Source organism: Triticum urartu, chromosome 6A (assembly GCF_056163025.1).
Source record: "Triticum urartu cultivar PI428250 chromosome 6A, HENAU_Tu73, whole genome shotgun sequence".
Lineage (NCBI taxonomy): Eukaryota > Viridiplantae > Streptophyta > Magnoliopsida > Poales > Poaceae > Triticum > Triticum urartu.
Genome location: NC_141878.1, coordinates 75,943,465 through 75,961,673, shown reverse-complemented (window position 1 = coordinate 75,961,673; position 18,209 = coordinate 75,943,465). Strand labels below are relative to the sequence as shown.

The 18,209-nt window shown below is 46.4% G+C and overlaps 1 protein-coding gene and 1 pseudogene across 1 annotated transcript; both read left to right on the top strand.

Annotated features, from left to right (window-relative positions):
• The first annotated feature begins 7,624 nt into the window (after positions 1–7,624).
• Positions 7,625–12,796, top strand: LOC147964039 (uncharacterized). The gene is made up of 6 exons (XM_087529802.1): positions 7,625–9,288; positions 10,409–10,682; positions 10,874–10,963; positions 11,285–11,384; positions 11,859–11,967; positions 12,592–12,796. The coding sequence occupies exons 1-6, from the start codon at positions 7,625–7,627 to the stop codon at positions 12,794–12,796; spliced, it is 2,442 nt and encodes an 813-aa protein (XP_087385928.1).
• A 2,989-nt stretch (positions 12,797–15,785) lies between these two features.
• On the top strand, positions 15,786–16,409 carry LOC125512921 (BURP domain-containing protein 4 pseudogene; annotated as a pseudogene).
• The last annotated feature ends 1,800 nt before the right edge of the window (positions 16,410–18,209 follow it).

Genomic DNA, 18,209 nt, shown 5'->3' with positions numbered 1-18,209 from the left:
ACGTATCCGGTTTGTGACTTAGAGTCATCCAGATCTGTGTCGAAGCTAGCGTCGACGTAACCCTTTACGACGAGCTCTTCGTCACCTCCATAAACGAGAAACATTTCCTTAGTCCTTTTCAGGTACTTCAGGATATTCTTGACCGCTGTCCAGTGTTCCTTGCCGGGATTACTTTGGTACCTTCCTACCAAACTTACGGCAAGGTTTACATCAGGTCTGGTACACAGCATGGCATACATAATAGAACCTATGGCTGAGGCATAGGGGATGACACTCATCTCTTCTATCTCTTCTGCCGTGGTCGGACATTGAGCTGAGCTCAATTTCATACCTTGCAAAACAGGCAAGAACCCTTTCTTGGACTGATCCATTTTGAACTTCTTCAAAATCTTATCAAGGTATGTGCTTTGTGAAAGACCTATGAGGCATCTTGATCTATCTCTGTAGATCTTGATGCCTAATATATAAGCAGCTTCTCCAAGGTCCTTCATTGAAAAACTTTTATTCAAGTAGGCCTTGATGCTGTCCAAGAGTTCTATATCATTTCCCATCAAAAGTATGTCATCTACATATAGTATGAGAAATGCTACAGAGCTCCCACTCACTTTCTTGTAAACGCAGGCTTCTCCATAAGTCTGCGTAAACCCAAACGCTTTGATCATCTCATCAAAGCGAATGTTCCAACTCCGAGATGCTTGCACTAGCCCATAAATTGAGCGTTGGAGCTTGCACACCTTGTCAGCATTCTTAGGATCGACAAAACCTTCCGGCTGCATCATATACAATTCTTCCTTAAGGAAACCATTAAGGAATGCCGTTTTGACGTCCATTTGCCATATTTCATAATCGTAGAATGCGGCAACTGCTAACATGATTCGGACGGACTTCAGCTTCGCTACCGGTGAGAAAGTCTCATCGTAGTCAACCCCTTGAACTTGTCGATAACCCTTAGCGACAAGTCGAGCTTTATAGATGGTCACATTACCATCCGCGTCTATCTTCTTCTTAAAGATCCATTTATTTTCTATGGCTCGCCGTTCAATGGGCAAGTCAGTCAAAGTCCATACTTCGTTTTCATACATGGATCCTATCTCGGATTTCATGGCTTCTAGCCATTTGTCGGAATCCGGGCCCGCCATCGCTTCTTCATAGTTCGAAGGTTCACTGTTGTCTAACAACATGATTTCCAAGACAGGGTTGCCGTACCACTCTGGTGCGGAACGTGTCCTTGTGGACCTTCGAATTTCAGTAGGAGCTTGATCAGAAGTATCTTGATCATCATTAATAACTTCCTCTCTAGTCGGTGCAGGTGCCTCAGGAACATTTTTTTTGAGTTGCGCCATTTATCGGTTCAAGAGGCAATACTTCATCAAGTTCTACTTTCCTCCCACTTACTTCTTTCGAGAGAAACTCTTTCTCTAGAAAGGATCCATTCCTGGCAACAAAGATCTTGCCTTCGGATCTGAGGTAGAAGGTATACCCATAAGTTTCTTTAGGGTATCCTATGAAGACGCATTTTTCCGACTTGGGTTCGAGCTTTTCAGGTTGAAGTTTCTTGACATAAGCATCGCATCCCCAAACTTTTAGAAACGACAGCTTAGGTTACTTCCCAAACCATAATTCATACGGTGTCGTCTCAACGGATTTCGATGGTGCCCTATTTAAAGTGAATGCGGCAGTCTCTAAAGCATAGCCCCAAAAAGATAGCGGTAAATCGGCAAGAGACATCATAGATCACACTATATCTAATAAAGTGTGATTACGACGTTCGGACACACCATTACGCTGAGGTGTTCCAGGCGGCGTGAGTTGTGAAACTATTCCACATTTTCTTAAGTGTGTGCCAAATTCGTGACTCAAGTATTCTCCTCCACGATCTGATCGTAGAAACTTGATTTTCCTGTCACGTTAATTCTCAACGTCACTCTGAAATTCCTTGAACTTTTCAAAGGTTTCAGACTTGTGTTTCATTAAGTAGACATACCCATATCTACTTAAGTCATCAGTGAGGGTGAGAACATAACGATAGCCACCGCGAGCCTCAACACTCATTGGACCGCACACATCAGTATGTATGATTTCCAACAAGTTGGTTGCTCGCTCCATTGTTCCTGAGAACGGAGTCTTGGTCATTTTACCCATGAGGCATGGTTCTCACGTGTCAAATGATTCATAATCAAGAGACTCTAAAAGTCCATCTGCATGGAGCTTCTTCATGCGTTTGACACCTATGTGACCAAGGCGGCAGTGCCACAAGTATGTGGGACTATCATTATCAACTTTACATCTTTTGGTATTCACACTATGAATATGTGTAGTAATACGCTCGAGATTCATTAAGAATAAACCATTGACTATCGGAGCATGACCATAAAACATATCTCTCATATAAATAGAACAACCATTATTCTCGGATTTAAATGAGTAGCCATCTCGTATTAAACGAGATCCTGATACAATGTTCATGCTCAAACATGGCACTAAATAACAATTATTGAGGTTTATCACTAATCCCGTAGGTAAATGTAGAGGTAGCGTGCCGACGGCGATCACATCGACCTTGGAACCATTCCCGACGCGCATCGTCACCTCGTCCTTCTCCAGTTTTCGTTTATTCCGCAGCTCCTGCGGTGAGTTACAAATATGAGCAACAGCACCGGTATCAAATACCCAGGAGTTACTACGAGTACTGGTAAGGTACACATCAATCACATGTATATCAAATATACCTTTGGTGTTGCCGGCCTTCTTATCCGCTAAGTATTTGGGGCAGTTCCGCTTCCAGTGACCCTTCCCTTTGCAATAAAAGCACTCTGTCTCAGGCTTGGGTCCATTCTTTGACTTCTTCCCGACAGCTTGCTTGCCGGGGGCAGCAACTTCCTTGCCGTCCTTCTTGAAGTTCTTTTTACCCTTGCCCTTTTTGAACTTAGTGGTTTTATTCATCATCAACACTTGATGTTCCTTCTTGACTTCTACCTCTGCTGATTTCAGCATTGCAAATACTTCAGGAATGGTCTTTACCATCCCCTGCATATTGAAGTTCATCACAAAGCTCTTGTAGCTTGGTGGAAGCGACTGGAGGATTCTGTCAATGACCGCGTCATCCGGGAGATTAACTCCCAGCTGAGTCAAGCAGTTATGTAACCCAGACATAGTGAGTATGTGCTCACTGACATAACTATTTTCCTCCATCTTACAGCTAAAGAACTTATCGGAGACTTCATATCTCTCGATCCGGGCATGAGCTTGAAAAACCATTTTTAGCTCTTCGAACATCTCATATGCTCCATGTCTCTCAAAACGCTTTTGGAGCCCCGGTTCTAAGCTGTAAAGCATGCCGCACTGAACGAGGGAGTAGTCATCAGTACGTGTCTGCCAAGCGTTCATAGCGTTTTGGTTTTGTGGGACGGGTGGATCACCTAGCGGTGCTTGTAGGACATAATGTTTCTTGGCAGCTATGAGGATGATCCTCAGGTTCCGGACCCAGTCCGTATAGTTGCTGCCATCGTCTTTCAGCTTGGTTTTCTCTAGGAACGCGTTGAAATTGAATAGAACGTTGGCCATTTGATCTACAAGACATATTGTAAAGGTTTTAGACTAAGTTCATGATAATTAAGTTCATCTAATCAAATTATTAATGAACTCCCACTCAGATTAGACATCCCTCTAGTCATCTAAGTGTTACACGATCCGAGTCGACTAGGCCATGTCCGATTAACACGTGAGACGGACTAGTCATCGCCGGTGAACATCTTCATGTTGATCGTATCTTCCATACGACTCGTGTTCGACCTTTCGGTCTCTGTGTTCCGAGGCCATGTCTTCACATGCTAGGCTCGTCAAGTTAACCCTAAGTGTTTTTGCATGTGTAAAACTTCTTACACCCGTTGTATGTGAACGTAAGGATCTATCACACCCGATTAACACGTGATGCTTCGAAACGACGAACTGTAGCAACGGTGCACAGTTAGGGGAGAACACTTCTTGAAATTGTTGTAAGGGATCATCTTATTTACTACCGTCGTACTAAGTAAACAAGATGCAAAACATGATAAACATCACATGCAATCAAATAATAATAGTGACATGATATGGCCAATATCACATAGCTCCTTTGATCTCCATCTTGGGGCTCTATGATCATCCTGTCACCGTCATACTCATCGACATGTAAGTTGTGATTCCTATTACAACAGTATGAACATCTCATACATCACATATGGATCATTCATCATTCATCACAACTTTGGCCATATCACATCACATAGCATACCCTGCAAAAACAAGTTAGACGTCCTCTAATTGTTGTTTGCATGTTTTACGTGGCTGCTATGGGTTTCTAGCAAGAACGTTTCTTACCTACGCAAAGACCACAACGTGATATGCCAATTGCTATTTACCCTTCATAAGGACCCTTTTCATCGAATCCGATCCGACTAAAGTAGGAGAGACAGACACCCGCTGGCCACCTTATGCAACTAGTGCATGTCAGTCGGTGGAACCTGTCTCACGTAAGAGTACGTGTAAGGTCGGTCCGGGCTGCTTCATCCCACGATGCCGCCGAATCAAGATAAGACTAGTAACGGCAAGCATATTGAACAAAATCAACGCCCACAACTACTTTGTGTTCTACTCGCGCAAGAGAACTACGCATAGACCTAGCTCATGATGCCACTGTAGGGGAACGTAGCAGAAAACAAAAATTTTCCTACGGTTACACCAAGATCCATCTAGGAGTTCATCTAGCAACGAGTGATTAGATGCATCTACGTACCTTGTAGATGGCGAGAGGAAGCGTTCAAAGAACGGGGATGATGTAGTCGAACACGACGTGATTCAAATCACCGATGATCTTAGCACCGAACGGACGGTGCCTCCGCGTTCAACACACGTACGGAACGGATGACGTCTCCTCCTTTCTTGATCCAGCAAGGGGGGAAGAGAGGTTGATGAAGATCCAGCAGCACGACGGCGTGGTGGTGGATGCAGGGCGTCACAGTAGCAGGGCTTCGCCTATACTACGAGAGAGAGACGTAACGGGGAGAGAGGGAAGCACCAAAGGCTGAGGTATGAAGTCCTCCCTCTCCCCCACTATATATAGGAGGGCCAAGGGGGGGTGGTGCGCAGCCTAGGAGATCTGATCTCCTAGGTGCGGCGGCCAGGGGAGGGTTTCCCTCCCCCCCAAGGCACCTCGGGGTGCCTTCCACCACTTGGACTCCTCCTTGGTGGAAACCCTAGGCGCATGGGCCTAGTAGGGCTGGTGCCCTTGGCCCATGTAGGCCAAGGCGCACCCCCTACAGCCCATGTGGCCCCCCGGGACAGGTGGCCCCACCCGGTGGGCCCACGGGACCCCTCCGGTGGTCCCGGTACAATACCGATAACCCCGAAACTTGTCCCGATGGCCGAAACAGCACTTCCTATATATAATTCTTTACCTCCGGACCATTCCGGAACTCCTCGTGACGTCCGGGATCTCATCCGGGACTCCTAACAACATTCGGGTTACTGCATACACATATCTTCATAACCCTAGCGTCACCGAACCTTAAGTGTGTAGACCCTACGGGTTCGGGAGACAAGCAGACATGACCGAGACGACTCTCCGGTCAATAACCAACAGCGGGATCTGGATACCCATGATGGCTCCCACATGCTCCACGATGATCTCATCGGATGAACCACGATGTTGAGGATTAATCAACCCCGTAAACAATTCCCTTTGTCAATCGGTATGTTACTTGCCCGAGACTCGATCGTTGGTATCCCAATACCTTGTTCAATCTCGTTACCGGCAAGTCACTTTACTCGTACCGCAATACATGATCCCGTGATCAACCACTTGGTCACCTTGAGCTCATAATGATGATGCATTACCGAGTGGGCCCAGTGATACCTCTCCGTTATCCGGAGTGACAAATCCCAGTCTCGATCCGTGTCAACCCAACAGACACTTTCGGAGATACCTGTAATGCACCTTTATAGTCACCCAGTTACGTTGTGACGTTTGATACACCCAAAGCACTCCTACGGTATCCGGGAGTTACACGATCTCATGGTCAAAGGAAAATATACTTGACATTGGAAAAGCTCTAGCAAACGAACTACACGATCTTTGTACTATGCTTAGGATTGGGTCTTGTCCATCACATCATTCTCCTAATGATGTGATCCCGTTATCAATGACATCCAATGTCCATAGCCAGGAAATCATGACTATCTGTTGATCAACGAGCTAGTCAACTAGAGGCTTACTAGGGACATATTATGGTATATGTATTCACACGTGTATTACGATTTCCGGATAATACAGTTATAGCATGAATAAAGACAATTATCATGAACAAAGAAATATAATAATAATACTTTTATTATTGCCTCTAGGGCATATTTCCAACAGTCTATTCCTTCATTGACCGTGAGAGCTTGTCATGGGCTAAGTTGGGACCCCCCTGCAGGGATTGAACTTTCGAAAGCCGTGCCCGCGGTTATGGGCAGATGGGAATTTGTTAATGTCCGGTTGTAGATAACTTAAACCTTAATTGTTTTAAAATGAATCAACCGTGTGTGTTGCCGTGATGGTCTCTTCTCGGCGGAGTCCGGGAAGTGGACACGGTGTTGGAGTTATGTTTGCGCAGGTTGTTCCTTCTAGCTTCTCGCTCTCCTTTGCGAATAAGTTAGCCACCATATATGCTAGTCGCTTGCTGCAGCTCCACATATATTTGCCTTATCCATTCCTATAAGCTTAAATAGTCTTGATCGCGAGGGTGTGAGATTGCTGAGTCCCTGTGGCTCACAGATACTATAATTCCAGATGCAGGTCCAGGTGATGTCGCTCCAGGTGACGAGTACGAGCTCAAGTGGGAGTTCGACGAGGACTCTCAGCGTTATTATGTTTCCTTTCCCGATGATCAGTAGTGGTGCCTAGTTGGGGTTTGATTCAGGGCCTTGTCGCATGTTGGGTTCTTTTCCATTTTGGCGCCGTAGTCGGGCCTTGAGTGTTTGTCTGATGGATGTTATTTATGTACTTTGATGTGACGTGGCGAGTGTAAGCCAACTATGTTCTTCCCCCTTTTATTATATATTACATGGGTTGTTGTAATGATTGCCTGACTTGCGACATTGCTTTCAATGCGGTTATGTCTCTAAGTCATGCCTCGACACGTGGGAGCTATAGCCGCATCGAGGGTGTTACACTATGGCCTCATGGGAATACAAGTTGCCTATTCCTAACATGGTATTAGAGCTAGGTTAATTTTTCGCACGCTGCAACTCGTGCGTTCGATCCCTCCTCTCCAGATCGATCTTCTCTCTCGATCTCTCACCTCTCCCGATCGGCGATCGAAGCAGCAGGCCGCAGGGGGCGATCTCTCTCCTCTCCCGATCGGTGATCAAGCTGCTGCTCCCGCTCGATCTCTGAATCACATCGCAGGACTCCATCGATCGCTCGAAGGCCGCCTCAGCATCGCTCGATCTCAGCATCGCTCGAAGGCCGCCTCTGCGTGATCGCTCCGCAGGCCCAGCAGGGGTTCGTCCCGCAGGAAGGATTCCCTCTCGCACTGCCACCTCCGCCTGATCGCTCGATCTCATCTCTCGCTCGCAGGCCCAACTTCGGATTCCTAAAAAAATGTCTGCTGCATCGGGCTATGTTGCTGTCCCTCGCTGTCCGGTGATCTTTGATGGTACTAACTACACCGAGTTTACTGGCTTCATGCGCATTCACATGCGTGGCATCCGTCTTTGGGGTGTTCTTTCTGGCGAGGTCTGCTGTCCGCCACGTCCAGTTCCTCCGGTGGCCCCTACTCCGCCAACTCCATCGGTTCTTCCTACGGATGCTAATCAGGCCGCTAAGGATGCGGCTAAGGTTGCTAATGAGGCTGCTGATCGTGCTTATGATGAGAGGGTTTTGGCTTATGAGGAGGCTCTTCAGACGTATCATGGTGCTCTGTCTGTTTACACCCAGTGGCTTGATGATGATGCTCGTGCTGCAGCTGTTCTCACTGCTAGTGTTCTGCCTCAGTTTGCTTCTGAATTTCTGGGTCTTTCTATTGTCTTTGAGATGTGGACCCGTCTTCGTGAGCGCTATCAGCCCTCTGGTGATGCCTTATACCTCTCTGTGATCCGTCAGGAGCATGCTCTTCAGCAGGGTGACTCTACTATTGATGACTTCTATGCACAGAGTTCTGCTATCTGGCGCCAGCTTGATTCTCTCCGTAGTGCTGGGTGTCGTACCTGCCCCTGTTGCCAGACTGTCCAGGCCAATTTGGAGTTTCATCGCGTCTATGAGTTCCTGTCTCGGCTCCGTAAGGAGTTTGAGCCCCGGCGTGCTCAGTTGTTTGCTCGTGGCCGTATTTCTCTCATGGAGGCGCTTTCTGAGATTCGTGCTGAGGAGACTCGCTTACGTGGTGCTGGTTTGCTGGAGGTTCCCTCTGTGCTCGCTACTCGTGCTCCTACGCCACCTGCTCCACCGACCCCTTCTCGCTCGAGTGCTCCGCCGCTCTTGCCCACTCCTTCTGGAGGCTCAGGTCGCCCCCGTCCACATTGCGCCTATTGCAACAATGATGGTCATCTTGAGTCTCAGTGCTACACGAAGAAGAAACACCTGCGCAAGGCTCGATCATCATCTTCAGGGACTTCGTCATCTACCTCGACAGCTTCAGCCATTGCTTTGACTGAGCAGGATATTCTGAGACTTAAGTGTCTGCTCGCGGCTTCAGGTTCTTCCTCGACGGGTACTGCCGGTTCTGTGACTGATGCTTCCCGCACTGAGCAATCACCCTCTACACAGTCAGGTACATCCCCATGGGTTCTGGACTTTGGAGCTTCTTTTCATATCTCTTCTCATTCTTCCACTTTGTCCTCTCTTCGATCACTGGATTCTCCTATTCATGTCTTCACTGCTGATGGTACTCCACTTTCTGTTGCTAGTAGAGGCAATCTTACTACTCCTTCTTATTCTGTTCCTGATGTTGCTCATGTTCCTCGACTTATCATGAATTTGTTTTCTGCTGGTCAACTTACGGATTCTGGTTGTCGCGTCATCCTTGACGTTGACTCTTGTTCTATCCAGGACCGTCACACGCACACTCTGGTTGGGGCTGGCCCTCGCCGCCGTGATTCTCAGGGTCTTTGGGAGTTGGACTGGGTTCATGTTCCTTCTGCTGCCACCACCATCGCCAGTTCTTCCGCTTCTGTCGCCTCCGTCACTGGTTCCTTCCAGCTGCGGCATCATCGACTTGGTCATCTGTGTGGTTCTCGGTTGTCTTATTTAGTTCGTCGAGGTCTTCTGGGGTCTGTCTCAGGAGATGTCTCTTTAGAGTGTCAGGGTTGTCGTCTTGGCAAGCAGATTCAGTTACCATATTCACATAGTGAGTCAGTGTCTAAGCGTCCTTTCGATTTAGTCCATTCTGATGTATGGGGTCCGGCCCCTTTCGCTTCGAAAGGTGGTCATAAATACTATATTATTTTCATAGATGATTTCTCTCGTTACACATGGCTTTATTTCATGACTTCTCGTTCTGAGGTGTTGTCTATTTATAAGCGTTTTGCTGCCATGGTTCATACTTAGTTCTCTTCACCCATTCATGTTTTTTGTGCTAACTCCGCTGGCGAGTATATCTCTAAGATGTTGCGTGGTGTTCTTGCTGAGCACAGGACTCTCTCTCAATTCTCTTGTCCTGGTGCTCATGCTCAGAATGGTGTGGCTGAGCGAAAGCATCGACATCTTCTTGAGACGGCTCGTGCATTGATGATTGCTGCCTCTCTCCCGCCTCATTTTTGGGCTGAGGCCATCTCCACATCCACCTATCTTATCAATATACAGCCTTCCGCTGCTCTACAGGGTGGTGTTCCTTTCGAGCGACTTTTTGATCGTTCTCCCGATTATTCGATGCTTCGCTCGTTTGGTTGTGTTTGCTATGTTCTTCTTGCCTCTCGCGAACGCACCAAACTGACCGCTCAGTCTGTTGAGTGTGTCTTCTTAGACTACAGTGATGAGCATAAGGGCTATCGTTGTTGGGATCCTATTGGTCGTCGGATGCGTGTCTCTCGAGATGTGACTTTTGAAGAGTCTCGTCCCTTCTACCCACGCCCATCTTCCTCGACTTTTTCAGTGCAGGATATCTCTTTCCTCACTTTTCCTCACTCACCTATCACCCCCGCCGAGACTGTACCTCCCCGTTCCACTTCCTCTCCTTCTCCACATCTAGTTGATTTGCAGCCACCATCCTCCCCGGTCTCCTCGCCTAGCATGTCACCGGGTTCTCCACCTTCATCTCCGATGACTTCCTCCCCGGTCTCCTCTCCCAGCCTGTCACCGGATTCTACACCTTCATCTCCGGTGACTTCTTCGTCGCCACCCCTTGATTCTACCTTGCCGATTCCTCCTTCTATTATTCCATCTTTTCCTCAGCATTACACTCGTCGTCCACGACCAGTCGATGCCTCTGTGGATGGGTCGTCATCTTCCTCTCAGCCTACTTATGGCTTGCGTTCTCGTCCTCGTCCGCCTGTTGATCGCTTTGGATTTCCCACCGCTGGTGCTGCTGTTCTTGAGCCGACTTCTTACCGTCGGGCTGTTGTTCATCCTGAATGGCAGTTTGCGATGGCAGAGGAGATTGTTGCTCTTGAACGCACTGGTACCTGGGATCTTGTTTCTCTTCCTCCCGGAGTCCGTCCGATCACTTGTAAGTGGGTCTACAAGGTTAAGACTCGCTCCGATGGTTCTCTTGAGCATCACAAAGCTCGTCTTGTGGCTCGTGGTTTTCAGCAGGAGCATGGTCGTGATTATGACGAGACTTTTGCTCCTGTGGCTCATATGACCACTGTTCGTACACTTCTTGCCGTTGCCTCTGCACGCCACTGGTCTATATCTCAGCTTGATGTTAAGAATGCCTTTCTTAATGGTGAGCTGCGTGAGGAGGTGTACATGCAGCCACCACCTGGGTATTCTGTTCCTGATGGCATGGTATGTCGTCTTCGTCGCTCTCTCTATGGCCTTAAGCAAGCCCCCCGCGCCTGGTTTGAGCGCTTTGCCTCTATGATCACTGCTGCTGGTCTTTTAGCAAGTGCTCATGATCCAGCATTGTTTATTCACCTTTCTCCTCGTGGTCGGACTCTTCTTCTTCTTTATGTTGATGACATGGTCATCACGGGGGATGACCCCGAGTATATTGCCTTTGTAAAGGCCCGTCTTAGTGAGCAGTTTCTTATGTCTGATCTTGGACCTCTTCGCTACTTTCTTGGGATTGAAGTCTCTTCTACCTCTGATGGCTTTTTTATATCCCAGGAAAAGTATATCCAGGATCTTCTTGCTCGTGCTGCTCTTACTGACGAGCGCGTTGTTGAGACTCCTATGGAGCTCAATGTTCACCTCCGTGCTACTGATGGTGATCCTCTCCCTGACCCGACGCGTTATCGTCATCTTGTTGGCAGTCTTGTCTATCTAGCTGTCACTCGTCCGAACATCTCTTATCCGGTTCATATTCTGAGTCAGTTTGTCTCTGCCCCCACCTCGGTTCACTATAGTCATCTCATTCGTGTTCTTCGATATCTTCGAGGCACGATCTCTCACCGTCTATTCTTTCCTCGCTCCAGTTCTTCACAGCTCCAGGCCTATTCAGATGCTACGTGGGCTAGTGATCCTTCCGATCGCCGTTCACTTTCTGCTTACTGTGTTTTTCTTGGTGGTTCTCTCATTGCCTGGAAGACGAAGAAACAGCTTGCAGTTTCCCATTCGAGTGCCGAGGCTGAGTTGCGAGCAATGGCTCTTTTGACGGCAGAGGTGACTTGGTTATGGTGGTTACTTCAGGATTTTGGTGTTTCTGTCACTACACCGACTCTGCTTTTATCTGATAGTACAGGTGCTATCAGCATTGCACGCGATCCTGTGAAGCATGAGCTCACCAAGCATATTGGTGTTGATGCTTTCTATGTGCGCGCTGGTGTGCAGGATCAGGTCATTGCTCTTCAGTATGTGCCTTCCGAGTTACAGTTCGCGGATTTCCTGACGAAGGCTCAGACTAGAGCACAACATGGCTTTTATCTCTCCAAACTCAGTGTTGTTCATCCACCATGAGTTTGAGGGGGGGTGTTAGAGTTATAATATGAGTCATGTACCCCTTTGTATTTATCCTGTTGTATAAGGGGTTTCCTGCATATGTTCCACACCTGTACATGTATATATATATCGGCCTATGGCCTCATGGGAATACAAGTTGCCTATTCCTAACAGCCAAAACCTTGGTTCTATCACACCTTTACTGGAAAATGGCTTTCGCCCCGCTTTATAAATAAAGCAAACCATCACTGCCAAAGGATACATCAAGGTTCACACCCACACACACACAGAGAGTATCAACACGACAAAAAGTACGGATTTCTGCTGAGGGCATAGCTCAACAAGACGACAACGCGGACAAGCTGCGGCAAGACGAGATCTAATCCGGCTCAGGTGGTGGCGAAGGAAGCGGCGGCGCCAAGCGAAGAGCCATCGCACGCAGATCAACAATGATGTTGTTGATGGCGTCATGACCTGGGGGCGGCTAAGCGGCCGCCAAAGCTGCAAGTAACCACACATTTTAAATATTGTGTTAGTCGCACGCCGAAGGAGGGCACATTGGATCACAAGCTTATTGCGGACCATCCACAACGTCCAGGTAAGGACCCCAATCGCCAGCCACCTAATGTGGCGGCTAGAAGGGGGCGATGCCTAAATCTCGGCGGAGAGGTCCGGGAAGTTGGTGTTACACCAACGACTGCCGACCGCCTCGCGGAGGCAGCTCCAGAGGAACTGGGCTAGGACGCAGGAGAAGAAGATATGGTTGGAGTCCTCGACCGTCCCACGGAGAGGGCACATCCCGTCTTCGGGGCCATTTCGTTTTAACACTTCCACGCCAGACGACATTCGTCCATGGATCCATTGCCACAAGAAGATCCTGACCTTCAGAGGAAGTCTGACCGCCCAGACCGCCACAAGTGGCTCAGGGGCTGGAGTGGGGGCGATGGCCCGGTATAGGGATTTGGTGGAGAAGATGTCCGAAGGCTCTAAGCTCCAGGAAAGGAGATTGTGGGGGGCGCGCAAGGTGTGGCTCGTGAAGAGCAACGATGTCCAAGAGTTCATGTCACGCAATCGTTTCGGGGGGGGGGGGGGGGGGCAAACGGTCGTCTGAACGCGAGGCGCCCTAAGTCAATAAGGGCCGTCTCCACGGACCTGAGGGTCTAAAGCAATGGCGAACAATTGCGGGAAGTGAGACGCAAAGGGAGATTCACCCGCCCATCTATCGAACCAAAATAATGTGGTTGATCCCGTTCCCACAGTGATGGAGAAGTCCCAATCCGGAGGACCGGGAGCAGCTGGATGATGAACTGCCAGAACTGGGAGCCTCCCGCCCTCTGACAAAAGGCTAGAGGTTGTCCGCGCAGGTATTTGTTCCAAATGATCTGTAGCCAAAGACCGCCCTCGCCATTGGCAATCCGCCATAGCCAACGCATCAGGAGGGCAATTAATGTTCATGCGTTTGGAGGACATAATACCGAGGCCGCCTTGGTTGCGAGGTTTGCAGATCTCAGGCCAGCGGACCATGTGATATTTCTGCTTGTCCCCCTCGCCTGCCCAGAAGAAGTGTGCCTGGATCGAACCAATCTCATGGTGCAGAGTCTCAGGCAGGATGTAGAAGCTCATGATGAACAGGAGGAGGCTGGATAGGGAGGAGTTGATGAGGATTGTCCGAGCCGCCTTAGAGAGCCATCTACCCTGCCAGGGCTCAATGCGATGCTGGAGCTTAAGCACCGAGGGTCGCAAATCCGCAACGGACAACCGAGAGTCACTGATGGGATCCCCAGACCCCAGGTAGGTAGTGGGAAATGAGCCTTTTTCGTTTCGTGAAGCAAATGAAGTGCCTCATGAATTATCACAAAATTCTTTTAGTCAAAAAACCTCCATGTTCTGGGAATCTACTATCCTTGGCTTTATTTCTCATGCTACTGTAAACTAGTAAATGTGCACGTGCAACGCACGTCTCAACTAAAATACATATAAAATATAATAACTCTATCACTATCACTATTTAACCATGGTACATAGATGTTCGTCTTGTATCAAAGACATCACTATCATTATTTGTTCTATATCACAGACATCACTATCATTTTCTTCTACAGAAGACAAGGGTTTTGGTGAAAGTGCTTATGCAGTACATTGGGATCCAGATCATGCACCTTCTAGTAAGTACTTATGCAATCTTTACCAGTTCAAGATGATGTCAATTGTGAATCCACTCATGGTTTATTATTTTCTGTAGAAGAAAATGGTTTTGGTGCAAGTGCGTATGCGGTACATTGGGATCCAGATCACACACCTTGAAGTAAGTACCTATGCTATCTGAACCAAGTCGCAAATTTGTTAATTGTGAATCAATTCATAGTTTGTTATTTTCTGCAGAAGAAAATGGTTTTGGTGCAAGTGCTTATGCGGTACATTGGGATCCAGATCACTCACCTTCAAGTAAGTACTAATCTAATGCAATCTTTACCAATTCAAGATGGTGTCAACTGTGAATCAACACATGGTTTATTATTTTTCTGTAGAAGAAAATGGTTTTGGTGCAAGTGCTTATGCGGTACACTGGGATCCAGATCACTCACCTTCAAGTAAGTACATATGCTATCTGAACCTAGTCGCAAAAGTGTTAGTTGTGAATGAACTCATAGATGGTTATTTTCTGCAGAAGAAAATGGTTTTGATGCAAGTTCTTATGCGGTACATTGGGATCCAGATCATGCTCCTTCTCGTAAGTACTATTGCTAGCTTAACCAAGTTGAGATTGGGTGAAGTCTGAATCACCTCATGTAGCTTGTTATTGCTTGCAGAACAAAACGGTTTTGGTGAGGGTGCTTATGCAGTGCACTGGGATCCAGATCATTCACCTTCAAGTAAATGAATCAACACATAGTTTGTTATTTGGGAATCAACACATAGTTTGTTATTTCCTGCAGAAGGAAATGGGTTTGGTGAAAGTGCTTATGCGGTTCATTGGGATCCAGATCGTGCCCCTTCAAGTAAGTACTTGTGCTACCTTATCAAATTTTGCGTATGGCAAGTCTGAATCATATATAACATATGTGTTATTTCCTATAGAAGACAAGGCTTTTGGTGAAAGTGCTTATGCAGTACATTGGGGTCCAGATCATGCCCCTTCAAGTAAGTACTTATGCAATCTTTACCATTTCAAGATTGTGTCAATTGTGAATCAACTCATCGTTTATTATTTTCTGTAGAAGAAAATGGTTTTGGTGCAAGTGCTTATGCGGTACATTGGGATCCAGATCACTCACCTTCAAGTAAGTGCATATGCTATCTGAAACAAGCCGCAAAAATGTTAGTTGTGAATCACCTCATAGTTTGTTATTTTCTGAAGAAGAAAATGGTTTTGATGCAAGTGCTTATGCGGTACATTGGGATCCAGATCACTCACCTTCAAGTAAGCACATGTGTTACCCTTACCAAACTTAATTAATGTGTTCGAACTGAATCATCACACAGTGTTTTATTTCCTAGAAAATGGTTTTGGTGATAGTACTTATGCGGTACATTGGGATCCAGACCATGAACATTCAAGTAAGTACTTGCGCTACCTAACCAATTTTGGCAAGGGTTCAGGCCGGATAAAAGCTCTTAATTTGTTGATATTTTTGCATGTTTTTGAGTATTATTTTTTAATTATAACTATGCAGCTTCTGCTGTTCCTGAAGCACAAGCCAAACGCCACCAGATAAAAGTTCAAACTGGCATGTTGTTCTTGAAGAAGAATCTGCGCGTTGGCACTGTACTGCCGCAAGGGACCATGTTTGCACGAGGTGGTTCACCAAAGTCTGTCAATTCTGTCAATACTCCATTGGAGTCAAAGTACTTGGCAACCATCCTTTCACATTACAAGATACCTCACAGCTAGATAAAGGCCAAGCAGGTTGCTGACACCCTTCATTCATGCGGCAAACCGGCTGACAAGGAGGAGCCTCACATGTGCTTCTCATCTCGCGAAGCAATGGCCAGATTCGCTACCAAATCTTTGGGAGTCAGCGGCGCACGAGCAGCCATTACAAGAATTCATGGGCATGAAACCCCCAACACCATGTATGTTGTGGCACAGATTGCCCAATTCAGCAATAATTCGGTCCCATGCCACCCTATGGATTTCCCCTATGAGGTTTTTTATTGCCATAGGCCAAGAGAGGTGCAGTCTTTGACGGTGCAACTCAAGGGCTTGAAAGATGGAACACCAGGTGTGACGGCAACAGCCATGTGCCACATGAACACATCTGATTGGGACCAGCAGTACTTTGAGCTGTTAGGCGGAGAGCGTGGTGAACCTATTTGCCACTACATGCCTACCAATTACATCATGTTCTATTAGATATATGTAAAGTTCCGGCTAAACGATATAATCATGTTATCTGATCAATAAAGTGTTCTGAGTGGCCGGCTTTTTGTTAAAAATTCCAAATTCTGGGTTAATTACGGGTGATGATGCACTAGAGCATTATTATTTTTGCATGTTCAATAGTTGTGCTGTATTACTTCTTGATGATGAAACTATCCTACTCTCAAAAGGGAAAAAATGTAACATGTTTGGAGAAAATTATTACCACGACAGTCGCAAACTATCTTGTTGTCAAGCAGCCTAGAATTTCTCTCTCTCTCCATATTGGCCCAAATTACCAGGATGCAAATGCAGTCGACGTGTTTTTAATCCTTGCCCTGATAGGCACTTCTGTGACTTCTGGCTCAGAATTGCAAATGGTCCACACCTCAACAAGCTCAGGGGTGATCATGTCCAGCCACCAACAAAGTAACCACCATCAGTCTAGAAGTGTCTTCCGTTACAAATCTGAACCCTGGCGGCAAGTGTTTCTTCCGTTATCAACCTGAACCCTAAGTTCTGATGGCTGTCTTAGTGACAGAATATTCCTTCGTGGTCCACTGGACAGAGTTATCTATGAACCGAGCATCCTCGATTAACACAATATCTTATTTCTCATACCGAGTAAGTTGTTCATATGTATGTACTCTACCTCACCGAGACTTCTGCAATATTATTCCTGTTTGTAAAATTCTCCTTTTCTGAAGGTATAATGGACGACGACGATCTGTATTGTATACGACTGAAATGGGTTAGATGTGCAAACACGAAAACAGAGATTCATGTTATCACAGGTCATTATATCAAGAATAATATTGTATTTTTATCACAGGTAATAACACTGTATTTTTATCACAGGTAATAATACTGTATCCAAGAAAAAACAGAGAAAAAAATATTACTGTATTCAAGAATCACAGGTTGCTCTATTTGATGACAATCCATCCTTCCTCGGTTTTTATCACATATAGCAAATAGGTATTTTTATCTCATAATATTTGTGAGTATCACAGAGAACTTCAAGTATTTATAGCAAAACAAGAGATGATATATGGGCAAAAACTGGACCAAATGAGATGTCCTTCGGTGAGATCTACTTTCAAACCTGTGATGTACAGAGACCATATGTCGCTAGACAACAAATTAAGTCAAAAAGCTCCCCGTATATATGTATATATGTGTTAATTACCTATCACTCGCGAAGAAAATCAAGTTGTAATCTGCTTTCAGAACCATTTCTTTTATTCAGAACTACATAAACATTCCACTTATAGAAAATGGTTACTGGAACAAGATACATGTAAAAAATGATTAGTGACATTCAGAAGTGCTCATTGGGCAGGATCATAAGTGGAAATCGAGGAAATTGCATAAACATGCCCGCAAAAAAAGTACAGCAACTTTGATACGTAAGCAATAAACATCTTCGTAAACATAAAAATTGCATAAACATGTGCTCTGAACTGGAAGCAATGCTTCACTTGGGCTTAGAATAAATTCATATATTGGCTATACATGAAACCCATTGGCTATTCATTGGCATGTTTACAGTTCGATTCTTGTCAATTTAATTGCTAGGTATGCATTTCCCAGAAAATGCACAGACTGGCAAGTCGCTTTCTTGTGAAGCGTCTCTTGCTCTCTTAGAATCGGAAGATTTGGCTGTGCGATCTCAGCCCACACTCAAAAGAGGTTGTAAAGGGCGCAGATGATGTACCATTGCCTGTGACCGCAATTGTCGGCCACAAGTTCCAGTTTGAGCGGCTTGGTAATCTCTGAATTAACCTCTCTCTG

Bases quoted from the DNA above. Each gene is read 5' to 3' on its own strand.
- LOC147964039 (XM_087529802.1), top strand. From the start codon at position 7,625: ATGTCTGCTGCATCGGGCTATGTTGCTGTCCCTCGCTGTCCGGTGATC. The intron at 9,289-10,408 runs GTCTGTCTCAGG...TCTTTTCCTCAG, and splicing joins GTTCGTCGAGGTCTTCTGGG to CATTACACTCGTCGTCCACG. The intron at 10,964-11,284 runs GTATGTCGTCTT...TTTATATCCCAG, and splicing joins ATTCTGTTCCTGATGGCATG to GAAAAGTATATCCAGGATCT.